Consider the following 18,219-nt stretch of genomic DNA (forward strand, 5'->3'; position numbering starts at 1 on the left):
CCTAATCCAATCACAGTCCTGACTAGCTTTCTCCCACCTTCAGGTGGTTCTCCGTATGCGCCCTCCTTAACTCCAGATGCATAAAGGAAGACGCCAACTGCCAATTTCCAAAGCATCTTCTCAGTCTGTTGGGGTCTTACCTCCAGGTATGTCCTCTGTTTGACTGAAATTAACTTTTATAAAATTTTTCTACAGGTTACGTTAACACCAGAATATTACATCTTAAAGCTCAGAGTATAATCTGATTTCAAATGGAAATTAAAATAAATTTGACGGGGAAAAAAGCAGCTAACATCAAATGGTGGTTTAGCATACATGACTGAGGATGTTTCACATCCTCGCCTTGGCCCTTGGTGGTTCTGGGAGTTGAAGGTGACACTTCCTTTTTTCTTCTGTCCTGTGAGAACATTACTTTGAGGCCAGCGACACTGACTGAGTTTCGAGTATGTTCTGGTAGTTTGAATGCTTCTCTAGAAAATTATTCTTGTTTGGGTGAAACGACAGCTGACCTTTTTCTCAATTGAATTTTCAAAGGGGGAAAAATATTTGCAAACTTTGGAAATCAAATACTTATATTTTTATAAAACCTCTCAAGAGTAAACTGTGAGTGATATGAAGACATTAAGAAACCCTTTGGCATTTTAAAGTAAATGTATTCAAATAGAGATATCTCTGGCGGTGCCTTGTCCCACCACACACACCTTTAAACGTTTTTGGAACTACATTTTGATTTGTAGTGAGATGCATGGAACTGGTAATTCACTTTGCTGGTAGCCTTCCTAACACTGTGTGCTCTGGATATTTTATTTGATTTGCTCTCCCCACCTCCCATTGTGACTTTGTACAGCTGTTCTTAAATCTCCCCTTTCACTGTGGGATCAAAGCCTGTGTCCTTTTGTCAAAAGGATTCTGAAGGAATCTTTTCTTCCCGCATCTTCTAATCTGGCCCTGTGGCTGTATTCCCGCCCCCACAAAGGCTCTGAGACCCTCCCTTGCTCTCTCCCTCACAGGCTTCCCCCATCCCTCCTCTCGTCACTTTGCCCACTGCTCTCTGAGGTAAGACCACGACTATCTGTTCACAGCATAACACCAGGATTTAGGAGAATACCCGCACAGAACGAACACTCACTAAAATTCGGTGGAACGCAGCTCTGAAGAAAGGGGGAAAAATCCTCTGCTGTCTTTTGTGGCCTAAATAGCTCTGTCCTCCTCAGAATTCACGGGTCACTTCCTGCTTCCATTCCCTTCTCAGACACTAAATCAAAGACTGAGTACTTATTAAGCACTTAGGATGGATCAGGTGCTGCATGAAGCACTTTAAGCCCCTCACCACAGCACTATCCCCCTTTCACAGCTGGGAACACAGTCTGTTCATGCAGCCAGGAGCATGAGGGCCTCTAGGTTGTCCCATATAGGTGGCAGATGTTGAAAGAAAACCAACCCCCTTCACCCTGGGACTCCTTTCCACTGCAATCCTTTCCGTTGCTTATTAAGAACAAGATACTGAATAGTCAGTATCTTGTCTGCGCAGCTCGCTGGCTGGTACTCCATGAACACCCTCTGAGCTTTCCCGGCTGCTCCACTTGGCATGCCTGTGTTCAGTCTGAAACAACTGCAGTGCTCTAACTCCTTCAGGTCTTACTCAAGTATCCCCTGTCCATGATGGTCTCTAGGAAACCTCCTTCCACACGGCTCTCACCAGCCTTCAGGTGCTTATCACCAGACGCCAGGCTCCAGAAAGAGCCTTCCTCCTTTCTAAGGTGGCCTTGTAATAGTGGGAAGTGAAAGGGGAGAAATCGTAACCCACCTTACCATTCTTTTGACACTGTTTCTATAAGTGCAGATTCTAATATGTAGATGAACAGCATGTTTGCATAAGAATCCTAGGCACTAACTTCAAAACATACAGACTCCACCTCCAGGCCTCCCCGCTGACCTTCACCCATGGAGCCAGGATGACATACACCAGACCATCACTTGCATTATCAGAATGGACTGTGCTGAGAATTTTTCAACCCCCTCCCTCGATCTCTCAGTTTTGTTCCCTTCTCTCTCCTTAAAAAAACCCCTGCCTTGACTGAGAGGTAGAGATGAGCTTGAGATGTGAGTGCCCTATCTTCCTAGGGAGATAGACTTTGAGACATGAGTCACCCATCTTCCAGGTTACCAGCACCTGAAAATATACCACTTTCCTTTATATCAACATCTGCCTCTCAAATATTGGCTTTTGAAGCGACTGGCAGCCGCACCTGCGTTCAGTTACAGCTTGGCGGGGGAAGGGACAGACAAGGGGGGAAGTTAACTCTTACACATGATTAGTGGGGTCGCTTGGTACTGAGCACTTTATCTACAAACAGCCATTTATTATGCTATTGGGTTAATAAATCAGCCATAGAAAAGTAACTTTTCCCCATTTGAAAACATTGAGTAATGGAATTTGGGAACTCTGCCAGGAAACTGGTGCACGCACCTGGCATCTTCCCGGCCGATTTCTCAATCGAAGGTTCATGAACCCGTATCCTTTGCTACCTTTGCCACCTTCCACAGCCCAAGGTGCACTCTGTGCCCTGTGAGTGCCCAACATGACAGTTCACCAGCAGAACACACAGCGATTTTTCAATTTAACACACACACATTTCTCTTCAATCACAGCTTTCCTTCAGGATTTGGAATTAGGAGGAGACAGAATGAGGGTGCAAATTCTACCCCTGAGCTGAGATCCTGACAGGACCAGATGTCAGTGAGTCATAAAAAAAAAAATAAGGAAACTAATGGCCCAATTGTACTTTTTACCAAAAGGTTTAAGTCCCATTTTAAAACCAGAAAATCCCAACAAACAGGATTATCATTTATACTTTGCACTACATGCTGATTTTATTGTGTAAAAACAGAGAGGCAACTCTTAGTAGACTTTGATTGCGTAATGGCCGTGGGAGGAGTAAAGAGGGACTGTGCCGGCCACCTGACCTCCCTGTGAAACATGAGCAACACAGTGATTCAACCAGTTCTTCTAACTTCTGAAATGGGGTTAGAACAAGGAGAATATGGTTGATTCTAATACTAAAGCAATGGAGTAATTTCCAGACATTATAATAGGTCACGCCCACGTGGAATCGACCATGTGCCTGGCACTGTTCTAGGTGCTCAACATAAAGCTCACGATGACTTCACAGGCTGGATCACTGGAGTCCATGCTGCGCAGACAAGGAAATGGCAGTGTGGAGAGGTTAAGTAGCTTGCCCAGGGTCACACACTGGAAAGTGCTGGAGCCGCTGGCTTCAAATTTCTTGCTCCCCTGTTGCTCCCTCTGTAGAACCTCTCACAATCTCTCTGGTAAACATTGCTAGCTCTCACCCTCTTGCTTCTTTTCGGGATAACATTCATCACTCCAGGAAATCTATTTATTCCTAGAGAGTGTGTGTAAACGGAATAACTGAATTCGATAAAGCAAACCATATTTAAATGCACTGGGAGAGACTTGTTTTTGAAAGTCATAATACAGGGGATCCCTTGGTAAAGTACCTGTTGACTTGTAAACAGCAGGCACTTAATAAATGTGTGGGGAGTGACATTAATGACCTAAATTTGTATAAATGTTTCCTCTAGTATATTAAAGGTGCTTAGAATAAGGTACACATTACTAACTGGAAAGAATATTGGAGAGAAAATTGCTACTAGGAGCAAGTGCAGACGGTGCAGTGATTAATTCAGCAAATCACCCAAGGAAGCAGGCGTCCTGCCAGCGCTGCCCGTGGGCTCCATGCCACTCTCTGCTCCGACAGGGATGCCAGCCCTCCCGGGGCCGCTGACAGATCGCTGAGGAGAGGAATGGGTGGGGTGAGACGGAGCAGAACTGAGCTCCTCATCTGCCTCCTTTATTGTAGGGTGTCACTAGTTGCCAGGGTACTTCATTCCAGTTCATTTATCTCCTGTGCGACAATCACAGACCTTATTGTCCCTACTTTACAGGGTCATGAACTGTTCAGAGGACATATAACAAGTCTTTATTGTGTCCCTCAGGAGCGGAGAATGGGATGGGGTAGGTGATGAGCTGAACATGATGGGTCCCGGGAGTCATGAAGCCATTCAGCTGTTAAGCAGCTATAGGGTTGAGTCACCTCAGGAGAACTCTCCCTCCCCAGCGTGAACCTCAGTACTCTCACCTGTGTCTCCCAGTGGTGCTCTGGGGGCTCTGTGGTTCTGTCTGATCTCCTGAGACTCCTGGGAGGGGGGAGTGGCGATGAGGACTGGGCCTGCCATCTGGGTGGCAGCCGGCCATTTGTTTCTGACACTGCACTTCTGTGTGCTCTCGCACTGAACAAAGATTTCTGGGTCTTTAAAAAATGTTTGCCAACCACTGGAGAGGTGAAAAGCCCTTTCTAGATCTAATATTTTTCAGAGCAGGTGCTCATGGTTCATCCTCTCCTCAGACATTAGTTGTAGACTAAGAGATCACACCAGAGTCTGCTGCTCTTTTTCTTGGACAGCCCTGCACTTTCCCACGCAGGTTCCTCCCTCTTCATGACTCTTCCTCCCCACTGTGCCCTGTCCAGTCTGCACATTCTCCAGGGTACTATCTTTGATTCCTGGAGTCACGAAAAATCCAGCTCCAGGATGCCTCCAGCCTTTTGTTCACGCCTCTGTCACATTTGTTCCTAGAGTCATATGTCAGAAGGTTCTATATTCTCTACCAGCTCATGTCCTAGGAGGGCAGACGCTCATTCTGAGGACATTTTTGTGTGTGAATAGTAAGTGCTCAATCAATGTTGATTGAAGAGAAGGTGGGATGGAATCAAACAGCAGATCGTAAAACCCCTGGGTAAATTTTTATACCTTTGGACAAACTCAGGAAAAAATTAATTACTGATAACTGGTCTCCCTCCAGAATAAAAAGGTTAAATATTTCTAAACAAGTCGATGAATTAATAACCACAGAGCAAAGCACACAGCATGTCCGATGTAGTGAACGCAACCCTGAGATGGGGACGCTTCCATATTGCCCTGATGACAACTTCAGGGATCTGAGGTGCGCCCTGAGGTGTGCCGGATGGGTTCGCACAGAGAGAGGCGCCCAGCAGGGTGCCGACAAGCTCTGTTTTCCAAGTCAGAAAAACAGGTTTGCATGCGGAATCCTACTTGCTCATTTTCTTAACCTCTAGGCCTCACTTTTTAAATCTGTGAAACAGGCATATAATAATAGTTGTTGGAAAGAGATGGTTACTTTAAAGATTAATGTCATAAAGCCTGTGACAACGCCCTGTGTCTGCCACATAGTGAGTGCTCAATACATGTTAGTTCTTATTTAAAAGCAACAACAAAACCCATACAAATAAAAGTAACGAATAAGGAGCAACGTGGCAGGCCTAACCTGCATGCCATGTGGTGGTCATCTTTACGGAAAAATAACAAGGGGCTGGGAGTGCTAGTGGCAGAATTTCAACCCACCAGGGATTATTTAAGCAACTGATATCCCTGAGGCACATCAGCATCATGAGGTGCCTTAAATTTAATCCACAGTTTCCCTCAAGTTTTTTAGTTATTCTTCAAAATATATTTATTGATTTTTAGAGGGAGAGGAAGGGAGAAAGAGGGACTGGGAGAGGGATTTGTTATTCTAGTTATTTATGCATTCATTGGTTGATTTTTGTATGTGCCCTGATTGGGATAGAACCTGCAACCTTGATGTATTGGGACAGTGCTCTAACCAACTGAGCTACCCCATCAGGTCTCTAGTTCTTAAGAGAACCTAGAAATCCTGTGTGATGTGACCTTATTCCCATCACTCTCCTTTTCACTCAGGTGGCTCTGGTCACCCAGCCCTCCTCACAGTTCTTTTAAGACACCAAGTATGTTCCCTCTGCAGGGTCTTTACACTTACTTGCTCTTCCTCTGTCTGGATACGGTGACTCCAGCTATCCATGTGGCGAGGCCCCACCCTTTCTTTCCATCACTGCTCACAGTACATCTCATCAGAGAGGCCTTCTCTGACACCCCTGCCCACCTCCATCATCATCAGCATCACCTTTGCCTTGCTTTGGATGTCTTCAAAACATTTGTCACCACCTGACATCTTTGTTTCTCTGGTTCTTGTCCACCTCCCCCACCTTAAGCATAGGTTCCGTGACACTAGGTATTCTGGCTGTTCTATTCATTACATAAACCCATCACTGACCCTGCCCAGCATGGAGACATGAGTGTGCTCAGTGAAGAGTGGTGGAGGGAAAGAATGAATGACTGCCAGGCTGAGTGACACCATGGGAGGATATCATTGAATGTTGCCCCTGGGAGCGATACAATTGCCCATGCATTTGGGTTAAGACTCTTACCCTATTAACATGGAAGCAGGAGCAGTGATTTGTACAGAAACAGGGTTGGTGAGATTGTCGGTATTTACAACAAAGAACTTTACAGTTGGATTCACAGCTCCTGCCTAGGAAAAAAACAGTCATGGAATTGATATTGAGAAAAAAATATAAGATCATTGCACATGTTTAAAACTGTACAACATGTCTGCGTTACATGCATAAAAGTATACCAATCAGACACATTCAAACAATTTAAAATAGATAAAATGAACATAAGGGAGGGTCAGGAAATGCAACCTTTTCACGTTCAAGCAGAAACACATAAGGGCCAAAATACTCCTATTTAAATAAGAAATGTTCATAATTTATGTATACTTTATGCAAATAGGGATGAATTTTTAAAAATCATTTCAGATATTTTGCAAATATAACCTGACCTCAGAAGACAAGAAGTCTGCTGGCTGACCACTCTGAAGAATTCCTTGGGTCCAGCCAAAGACATAATCCACCCAGAAAATTAGTTTCCCTGAGTCGAGAGCCAATAATGCTAATTAGGAAGCCATCATTTTCACTCTAAATTCAGGTTCACCATGTTGAGCTTTGCAATAAATACTATGACAGAAATCTATAAAACGTTTTTACACACACACATAGATCTTCGACTGACAAATTAGTTAGAAATAATATATTTTTAGTAAGAACATTTTATGGTTTGTTTGTTTTTTGCCAGTTTCACTCGTCAAAAAATAACATTTCACTGAAAATAAGTCTCCATATTTAGTCTCTGATCTTTTTTTTCTTTTAACTTTCTCTGTCTTCCTAAAATGGCAGCTCTTCATAAAACAAATTGAGTGAGTCAGTAAAAATAAAAATCCCTTTTTCCAAATTGCTTATAGCAAAAAACACTTTGCTAGTAGATTTTCCTATGGACAACGTGGTAGCCATTATTAATATGATCCCAGTGAACAGTCACGGTCCCCTTCTAAATCCCCGTCTTCCTCAGCTTACACTGCTTAAGAAAGCTTTTCAATTTCTATAAACATGCATCCGGAGAGGGAGAACAGCCTTGAAAACCAAGACATGACACTATTATTCCAAATGTAGGATGTGTGAAATTAACACGAGTGCCAAATCTATAATAGAACCACTAAAACTAGTCATGTATCTGTTAATTAGTAATACAACCTGATATATAATCAAGCTTTTCAACTTCATCTAGGGCACATTCCAATTTCTACAAATGAGATGAGCTTGTGATTCAATTATAGCCTCTCTTTTCCTTCATTCAAAGATTTCAGTCCCCCTACCTCTTTCAAAAGCTTTTTCCCCATCTTTTTCGGCTTGTCATTCCTCAAAGTTTTTGGAGAAATTACAAAACCTTAAATCACACTCTTTCCTAGGATAATAAAAATACTTTAAAATTGCCAGATGCTGTTGACTTCAGCAAGAGTAATCACAGCAAGCTGTTGAAGAGAGACTGACAATATTTTCATTAGCAAGAAAGGATTAAATGAAACCATTCCCTTCCCATCAAATCACAGAACCACTATATGAATAGGAGCACAGACCTTTGGATATGGAACATACATAGTCTTTGGGTACTGCAGTGACTCATCAAAGTAGACAGAGAATTCAATACGCGGGACTTCAGTGTCGTTAAATTGGGCATATGCTAGAAATGTGCTGTTTGGAGACCACCACAGAGCGAAGTGGGTACTGAAGATTTCCTCTGAAAAAAAGACATAAATTGTTCTGTTACTAGAAGTAGCTGATAAATTGGCTTTGGCATTCAAAATATTTTTCTCATTAGCTTTAGTAATTACAGTAGAGTTCAACTAATGAACCACTTTGCATTTGCTGGGCTTCCAAAATCAGAGTAATACAAATGAGTAAAAATAAAATCTTTAAGGATAGATCTAGATTATAAAAATAAGTAACCGTTGGACTGTTTTAGAATGTTTTAGCACACAATATTTAATATGCACTCTACATGTTTTTCTTTATCTTATAATCCTCTAAATTTATGCTGCAAGACATACTAAAAGTAAATTTCACACAAGGGGCTGATTCTCCTTTGTAATTTTTAAACAGTCAACGTGCCAGTATACTCTTCCCAACAGGGTGGGTGGTGTGTGGCTCCATGCTATTAAACCAGTATGGTGCCCAGCATTTACTACTTTTGGCATAAACAAGATATGGGAAGGATGGATTTAGAATGGCAAGGAGCTCCATGAGACTGCTACTGAGAAATCTCTCTTTTGCTTAGCTTAGAAACTGAAGACTTCCTTGGAGTAACCCCGTGCTCTGATGTATAAGTTGATGGGTGAGAAAAGAGGGTCAAAGAAGGATGCAAAGGAAACGAAAGGCCTTGATTTCCAGAACACTGCTGGAGTCATTCTCAATCTCTGGCAAACATGGCTCCTTCCTATGTTGATTATGAAGTCTATTCACGGGACTTCCAATCTGTGGCTTTTAAAATGCTGGAACCTCTTTTATCAATGGGGAATGGAGGATTCAAGTAGACTAGATGGAAACTCTTAATCTTATGCAGATTTAATCCACAAATCTTACGTTCAGCTGCAGGTGTAAAGGTAAAAACAGAAGCACAGAAACTTGAACCTTAGAATTTGGAAATCATTTATCCCAATCACTTTTCTGATTCTTGAGGCTTCCTTACAAGTTTCTTCCAAAATCTTGTCTTCAACAATGATAATAAGAGTAGTAGTAGTTACAGTATTAATAACAATAATAAAATATAGTAATTATGATGAGCAGCTAGCATTTAATGAATGCACCAGACATTGATAAGCAGCAGACATCTATCATCTCAGTTAATACTCATGATAACTCACTGTGCAGATGAGCAAAGGGGGGCATTTAGGCTTAAAGAGAGTAAGTAATTTGCCCAGGATTGCACAGGCAATGACTGAGAGAATCAAGAATAAATCCAGACTTGTTTGGTGTGAGTCCATGCTTTTCATCTCTACATCCTACAGTCATTCCTGGCTATTTCAGCAACTCTAATAACAGCAAATGTTTTCTTGGTAAGGCAACCTGTTCCCCACTTGACTGCTTTACACCCATATCATTGACTTACATTTATGTAACAATTCAGTATTTACCAAACATTTATCTAATTTAATCTTCCCAGAGATCCCTGGGTGAGTCTATTCACAGCCCATTTTACAGAGAAGGCAGCTAAGGTTGAGAGGTATTGAGTGAATTAGGACACAGGCCTTGTGATTTCAAGTCAGGGAGGTTTCCACTAAGAACTTCATATGCTGAGTTGATGTCTCAACTCCTTGTGGCTTCTACCTATTGGTTCTAGTCTGAGATCAAGATGCCATTACATAAAATTAATATAATTACAGCAAGGTTATGGTTTTTAAAATTTCTTATAAGTTCAAATAGCAGGTAGTGATCTTTGTTTTGAATTGGTGGTTATTTGGAATACAGAGCACATTTTTCCATACTGAAGACATATTAGAACTATTATAAAAGTACTTCTGTTTGAGGGTTTCTGGTCAAGAAGGAGGCATAGGTAAATGTGGTACTCACATCCTCCCACAACCACATCAATATTACAACTGAGCTACAGAATAATCATCATTCATAACCACATGAAATCCAACTAAACTACTGAGAAGTGCTACAACTAAGCATCTAAAGAAGAGGTCATACTGAGACTGGTAGGAAGGGTAGAGATGCCAAACAGACTGGTCACACACCCATATGTGACAGGTAAAAATCAGGAGGGATAGCTTGGTTGCAAAGGTGCCTCTTGAAGATTGAGGGGTCCCAGCCCCACAACTGGCCACCCAGCCCAGGGTTCCAGTGCCATGAAGAGAATTTCCTATAACTTTTGGCTGTAAAAATCAGTAGGAATTGTGGCTCAGTGAAATGGAGGGATTCTGGAGTCTCAGGCAGTTCTTCTTAAAGGACCCACACATGGACTTACTGGGACTCACTCCCTCTGAGCTCCAACATTGGGGTAGCAGCTTGAAAAGTGCCAGATACATAAGGGGAGGAACTGAATTGTCTGACACCAGGATGAGAGCTAAGGAGGCAGCTTTCTCCCAGACAGAAGTGCTAGCAGAGGCCATTGCTCCTTTTCTTAGACCTCCCTCAACATCATAGATGGGTACCATATCTCAATCTTCATAACCTGGTTAATACTGTTCACCCAACCTGGTGATTTTCTGAGACAGTGCTCCACCCAAATTATAGACCCACTCAAGCAGTTTCCATTGGCTTTTCCATATAAATGGCCTTTCTTGCTCATTCTTCAGAGTTTCCTAAAATCTCTCAAATAAGTAGCATCTGGTCTTGGCATGCCCTGTACCTCTCGTTAAGTGGCCCCAGGCCTGGCACTAGAACAGCCAGACTTAGTTTGCAGTTTGGCCTCTCCTGGGCACCTCCAAGCTCTGCACAAGTAGCAGGATTCTGTGAATCACTTTCTAGCTCATGCTGGGTAGCCCCAGGCAGAACACAGGTGGAGGCTGACCTTGGCCTGTACCTCTGAGGAGGTTTGAGAGCTAGGGCATCAGGTAGAGAGCTTCAGACCACATCCAGGCACCACCCAACCACCTTCACAAGTCATATGCTCAAGAGGCAGACTCAGTGGGCACCGGAGCCCTGTAGAAGTAAGTCCTGCTCCTTTGGGTATGCCCTGGCACAGCTGATCCTCCACAGTCCTTATATCCAATCATCCAAGGAATAAATCCCTCCCACTGACATACCAATAACAATCAAGTCTCTACTGCAACAGGTACACAGCCCACATAGGGCACCTGGAGTGCCTAGCTTGCATGATCAGGGAGGCTATGCCACTTGACTCTACAAAACACCTATTAGATAAGGTCAATTTACAAAGCCTGGGAGACATAGCAGCTCTACTTCATACATAGAAACAAACACAAGGATGTTCCCAAAATGAGGGGACAAAGAAACATGTCCCAAATGAACAAACAGAACAACACCCAAGAAAAAGAACTAAACAAAATGGAGATAAGAAATGTGTTAGATTTAGATTTCAAAACAACAGTTCTAAGGATGCTCAGTGAACTTAGGGAAAAGTAGATGAACTCAGAACTTCAACAAAGAATTTGGAAACATACAAACAAAGCTAGAAAATATTTTAAAATATTCTTCAGAAATGAAGAATACATTACAGAGAATCAACAGTGGAGTAGATGAAGCAGAGGATCAAATCAGAGATTTGGAACATAAGGAAGCAGAAAACACCCAATTGGAACAGCAAAAAGAAAAAAAGAATCCTCCCAAATGAAGATAGTATAAGAAGCCTCTGGGATAACTTCAAGTGTATTAAGATTTGCATGATGGGGTTGTCAAGGGAAGAGAGAGCAAGAAATTGAAAACCTATGTGAAAAAATAATGACAGTAAATTTCCCTAACCTCAGTGAAGGAAATAGACTTACAAGTCCAGGAAGCACAAATAGTCCCAAACAAGATGAACCCAAAGAGGCCCACTTCAAGACACATCATGATTAATGTGCCTAAAGTTAAAGACAAAGAGAGAAGCTTAAAAGCAGCAAGAGAAAATCAGTAAGTTACCTACAAGTGAGCTCTTATTAGACTCTCAGCTGATTTCTCAACACAACATTTGCAAGCTAGAAGGGATTGGCAAGAAATATTAAAAGTGGTGAAAAGCAATGACCTACAATCAAGGCTACTCTGCCCAACAAAGTTATTATTTAGAGTTAAAGGACAACAAATAATTAGTGATGGTGAAGATATAGAGAAAAGGGAACCCTTGTGCACTGTAGGTGGGAATGCAGATTGGTTCAGCCAGTTTGGAAAAAAGTATGGAGTTTCCTCAAAAAAAAAAAAATGGAACTGCCTTATGACCTGCACTTCCACTCCTGGGAATTTATCTAAAGATACACAAAACACTGATTTGAAAGAATAAATGCACCCCTATGTTTACTGCAGTGTTATTTATGATAGCAAAGATTTGGAAGCAGCTCAAGTGACCATCAGTAGATGAGTGGATAAAAAAATCTAGGGAACTTACACAATGGAATACTACTCAGCTGTAAATAAGAAAATCTTACTTTTTTGTGACAGCATAGATGGACCTGGAGATATTATGCTAAGTGAAATAAGCCAATCAGAGAAAGACAAATACCATGTGATTTCACTTATATGTAGAATTGAATGAATAAAATAAATTAACAAAGAAAATTAAAACAGATTTAAAGATACAGGAGACAGAATGTCAGCTGTCAGAAAGGAAGGAGGTTGTAAAACTGGGTGAAAAAGGTGAAAGGGTTAAGGGCAAAGGAAAAAAACCTCATAGACACAGACAATAGTATGGTGATTATTAGAGGGAAAGGGAGGTGGGGAGGTAGGATAAATGGTGATGAAAGGAGTTTTGACTTTGGATGGTGAACACACAGTACAATATACAGGTGATATATTATAGAATTGTGCACCTGAAGCCTAGTTTTTAAAAAAGAATTACGCTAGAAAGTCTCTGGGGAAAAAATTATAAGAGATATAAAGAGCTTCCCAGACAAGAAAAAGCTTAAGGAGTTCATCACCACCAAACTGGCATTATATGAAATGTTAAAGGGTATTCTTTAGGACAAATAATTTAAAAAATCAAAAATAATAAAATGGCAATAAATACATACCTATCAAAAATTAAATCTAAAAAACCAACAAACAGAACAGAAACAGACTCATAGATACAGAAAACAGTTTGATGTTGCCAGATGGGAGAGGAGTTGGGGGATGACTGAAAAAGGTGAAGGGATTAAGTACAAACTGGTAGTTACAGAATAGCCATGTGGATGTAAAGTACAGTATAGGGAATATAGTCAATAATATTGTGGTAACTATGTATAACATCAGGTGGGTGTGAGATTTATAGAGATGATCACTTAGTAAGTTATATAATGTGTAATCACTTGGTTGTACACCTGAAACTAACATAATATTGTATGTCAACTATAACTGAAAAATATAAATTTATTTTAACTAAAAAAAAACCCTACTTTTGGTCAGACTGAAAGTCCTGAGAATGAAGAGGCCATGGGTAGAGAGAGCAGAAAACAAAGCAAAGCAAAGATTTCTAGCCCTTCCTGATAGCAAGCTGAGTACAGGAGTCTGTAGCAACCCTGCTCCTTGTACTCTGAACGATCCTGTGATCCCTCTCATCCCACCAACCGGCCTTCCTTATGACCCTGGACTTTGTGTCCTTCCCCAAACAGGACACTTAACTTGCTTCCTGACAATTGTTTGTTGGCAACTTTGTCTCCCTCTCTGGTCTGAATGCCCTGAGAGCAGCAGTTGAGTAGCATTTGTCCCTGTGTGACTAACACCTGGCACAGCACGTCACAGGTGCTTGGCATTCAATCTGAATTGCACTGAATTACCCACACCCCCAATGTCAACACTGCTACTTCAGAAGGGTAAAGAGTGTTCCATCTTCCAAAAGCATTTCCTTCTCTATCCCTTCTCATGGTTGTTCTCACCAAAATTCTTGTTTTCAGCTCTGAGTTAGGCTAATTACATTCATACTCAAGAGTGAATTTCATATAATTAGCTTTATACTAAAACATCAAATATTATCATTTAAAAATATTAACTAAAAGTAGTCAATTAAAATAATCCATTAGAATATCATGAAATAAGACCAAGTGAAAACAAAGACACAAAGAGAGAAAGCTATGTGGGGACCTTGCGTGAGGTGGAGGGCACAAATTCCAGAACAGGGGCTCCTCTGGGAGTGTCCCTGGTGTGGCCCACGGAACTCTCTGAACCTCACAGCTCTATTTGTTCTCTTAGTTATGAACCTACAGACTCTCAAAATATAGTCTCTTTTGATTCCAATGACTCATCGTGGCTGCAGTGGACAGGGTGGATCTGATACATGGAGGAACAGGCATGTTCTTTTCCAAGTATGGACCATTTGTATATTTATAAAAGCAACTGTAGAAATTTTCCTATAGGGACCAAAGTCCCATTTTTAGAGATAGGTCTACATTGGAATGTGAAGTGAGTCATCATTCTTCTGATTGTGAATGGCTTAGTTATGAACAGGCAAAATGAGATCCTTCCAACTATTATCTACCTTAGAGAAGACTTCAGTGTTAGGGGGTCCTTACCTTACACCTAAGCTGTTCCCAAGAAACGGTCAGGTCACAACTTTGGGAAGAGGCCCTACCCTATTTACTTTGGGGATCCTGGAAGCTGCACTGTGATGTCTGTCATGTGTTGAAAATGGTTTTCAATTTTTAAGTGACTAGTTTCAGTAAATTTCATTATAAGTTTTAATCACACACTTATTTCTGAGCCATGGGAAATTATTGTTCTTTTAAAGTAATTTTTAAAAAAATAACGTTACTCATTTAATTAAACTTGACTTAAACTGGGAGCCCACCAAAATTAGGTTATGAAGGGAAACAGTTTTTTAACTATGAAGAAGAAATAATAGGATGAAATAAAGAGTCATCTTTAATAAGCATGAGAAAACTTTGTGAATGGTTTGAAACAGTGCCTTTTACCCTGGCAACTATAGACAAGAAAAATATTTTTCTAATATTTTCTAAGTCTCGGCATTTTTTTTAAAAGATTTTATTTATTTACTTTTCAGAGAGGGGAAAGGAGGGAGAAACAGAGGGAGAGAAACACCAATGTGTGGTTGCCTCTCGTGCACCCCCTACTGGGGACTTGGTCTGCAACACAGGCATGCGCCCTGACTGGGAATTGAACCTCTGACCTTCACAGGCTGGCACTCAGTCCACTTAGCCACACAAGCCACACAAAAAAATATAAATGTTTTTATATTTTCTAAAAGTCTTTATCCTAAAAGAAAAAAATTATTCTTTAAAAAATCATTTTAGTGCTGTATTTTGATTCCCTTCTTCTTAAGCCTTTCTAATTATTTTTCTCCTTTAAAATCAGAAAATTATAATTTGTCCAAATTCAAAAGAACACGGATCTTCTATAAAACAGGCGTTTTCTTTCCCTCTACTTTGCAACTTCCAAACAGTATTTTGTCATCTTTAGGAGTGTTGTGGGAGTACTTAGCTTTCTTTAGTAACTTCTGGGGTAGGTAGGCCTGGCTAGAGAAACATCTGATGTTAATCTACAGGCTTTTATGCCCCAGAAAAGCTGCCTACACAGAAAGGCCCTTTGTAGCGGCAGACTGAAGACAATAGGGGCATTGAGACACAATGAGGACAGAAGCAGCACTAGCTCCTCCTAAGAAACTCTTCGTCTGTGAGATACCTGGTGTTGTGCTAAAAACAATTTGATGATATTTTTAAAATGCAGGAGGGCCCTTGAACTTCTCACTCATTAAAGAACTGTTTGACTGTTTTTAAAAACTTACACGTATTCTGATTTAAAAATGCTTTAAAGTCTCTACCTTCATAAACCCAGTCAGTCATTCCGTTACTTATTACATCTTCCTTCCCAGTCCACGTGATCCTCTGACTTGATGCATTTGGTTCATTTTTAACATAAATATCATTGTTCCAAACATATGCCTAGAAAGATTGAAAATAAGGTTAAAATGTAATAATATGATATCATATATTTTATCCTGAAGTTCAAGAAAACATTTACCAACTCTTATCCTAAAGCAATATTAGTGTGCTAGAGTAATGATTACCTTAGGTTATTCAGTTTGAGCAAAATGAAAAGTCATTTATTTCCTCCCCCTAATATTCTTAAATTATCAGTATACAAGCTATAACCTCAATTAATCCTAAAAAACACTCAATATATTAAAAAGAACAGGCTCACAACCACCACTATTTGGATGCTAAAGCACAGAAGAACACCTGGAAAGCTGACGGATTCCACAGAACAGTGTGTACTATGCATTGCTCCTTGGGGGAGGTGACTAAGGAGTGCAGCTGTGTGCTTGGAGGGAGAAGGTCAAGTACAGATAAACATTCTGACTTCCTCTTTAGAGTCTTTTGGACTTTGACATTTTTTTAGCTATAAATCATGAAGATATATCTACAATGGCACAAAGAGGGCCACAGAGCTAGCAAAAAGCAGGTATTATTTAAAAACCCACAAACTACAACAATAGCAAAAAACCCTCAGTACAACAGAAATTAGAATTTAAGAGCTTAATGAACATTTTCCCATTAAATAAACAATTCCCTAATGGTAGTTCAGAGATGTTCAGAAATTGTATTTACTATGTTAGACTAGTAAAATATTATTTTAGGCAACAACACTATATTTGATAGTGAAGTTTTAGCTTCCTAAGTATCTGCTCTGTATCAGAATTAGTAGCTTCTGCATGTAAGAGATTTGAGCCATTATTTTTCTGACAATAAAAGAAAGTCACTAACCAATTTATGACCCTCTGGTGACCATGTGATCAACTGTGTGTCATTTGGAATTTTTTCTTCTGTAATCAGCTGCCTGGAAAGAAGATAAAAGGAAACAACCACCAAATGAATAAATCACAGTGCATTTTTTTGTTTTTAAATTTTACACTAGAAAAGCGTGGCATATTATATGAGGAAGTGACTCACCTTTTATTTAAGTCATAAATGTCATATGAAGCTGTGAAGGAATGCCTCCATTTCTATAAAAGAAAACACATTTCAGGCACCTGTGATTAATGATAGTTCTACCACTTGCTTATAGGAGCTCAAGATGATAGAGAAAGTAAAAGAACATTTTGCAATTCTCAAATTTTATCTCCTCAAAATTGAAACTCCTCTGGACTTCATTTATAACCTAACTTCGACATCACCTCTGCCAAGAAGGCTTCCCAGCACCACAGTGGGCGAATGTTCCACTTCCTCTGCAAGCCTTGTTCCTAGCACTAACCACACTATGTCAAGTTCACCTGTTTAAGAAGAATGCACATAATCCCTTTTCAACCACCTTACTAGCAAAACATTTGAAAGAGCTGTAATTGTATTGCCGGTGATGTTATGTTTACTTTTCTACATTGGTCATGAAAATATAAAATAGTACAGATATTTTGAAAGCCAACTAGCTATATTAGAATTTAAATATCTATACCATCAATATTTTAAACAAGCATCTCAAGAAGCTCAAAAAGGAAAAGCAAACCAAATCCAAAGAGTTCAAAAGAAAAGAAATAATAAAGGTAAAAGTGGTAATCAAATAGAAAAAACACAGTAGAGATAATTCAACAAAGCCAAAAATTTGCTCTTAAGCAGAGTAAAAAAATTGTGAACACAGAGTGAGAGAGAAAAAAAGGTGTCAATGACTAATACCAGAAATAAAAATGATACACCACGACAGACTATAGACATTAAAAGGTTATAAGACCTTATTACAAACATTTTTTGCTGATAAATTTTAAACAAAAGAAAAAGGGAGAATTCCTTGAAAAACAAGTTTAAAAATGAGACCAGAAAAAAATAAAAAATCCGAAGCAAATAAAAGACAAAAGAAAAATATATATGACTACAGATTTGTATTCATGAAAAATTATATATATGTGAATGCAAAGGTAAATTAAGTGAACTTATTTATCTATATGCCTGTCTTCCCTACCATATTCCTAGAGCCCAGGTGGCAAACACAAGGCCCACTGTCCTCCACCTTGTTTTATCCCCCCTGGCACCTTGTTTCTACCTGGTGGCAGCACTGAGTTCTTGCTTAACTGTTAAAGAATAGTTACATTTATACAGTCCTAAAATTATATTTGGCCTTTTGAAGGCAATCTGGAGGCTGATGTGGCCTCTGGTGGAAATGAGTTTGACACCCCTCTCCTAGAGGAGAGAGATTGTGTCTTATTCACCTTTAAATACCTAGAACTTGGTCACTTGGTCTAGTGCAAGCCTCATATTTAAGGAAGAAACTCAGTTAAAGTAACAGTTGGATTTTACCTACAAGGATGAAATAAGGTAACCCAAGGACTCACCGTGCAACAACAGGGGTG

General features: G+C 40.2%; 1 protein-coding gene across 1 annotated transcript in view; it reads right to left on the reverse strand.

The window, feature by feature from the left end:
• DPP4 (dipeptidyl peptidase 4) overlaps positions 1 to 18,219 on the reverse strand; it is an 83,384-nt gene that overhangs the window by 35,949 nt on the left and 29,216 nt on the right. The window contains exons 6-10 of the mRNA XM_053665143.1: positions 16,832 to 16,884; positions 16,646 to 16,718; positions 15,703 to 15,823; positions 7,874 to 8,034; positions 6,327 to 6,430 (exon numbers count right to left, since the gene is read on the reverse strand). Coding sequence (XP_053521118.1) covers positions 6,327 to 6,430; positions 7,874 to 8,034; positions 15,703 to 15,823; positions 16,646 to 16,718; positions 16,832 to 16,884 — 512 coding nt within the window. The remainder of the gene's footprint in view (positions 1 to 6,326; positions 6,431 to 7,873; positions 8,035 to 15,702; positions 15,824 to 16,645; positions 16,719 to 16,831; positions 16,885 to 18,219) is intronic.

Source organism: Artibeus jamaicensis, unplaced genomic scaffold (assembly GCF_021234435.1).
Source record: "Artibeus jamaicensis isolate MK-2021 breed Jamaican fruit bat unplaced genomic scaffold, CSHL_Jam_final contig_391, whole genome shotgun sequence".
Taxonomy (NCBI): Eukaryota; Metazoa; Chordata; class Mammalia; order Chiroptera; family Phyllostomidae; genus Artibeus; species Artibeus jamaicensis.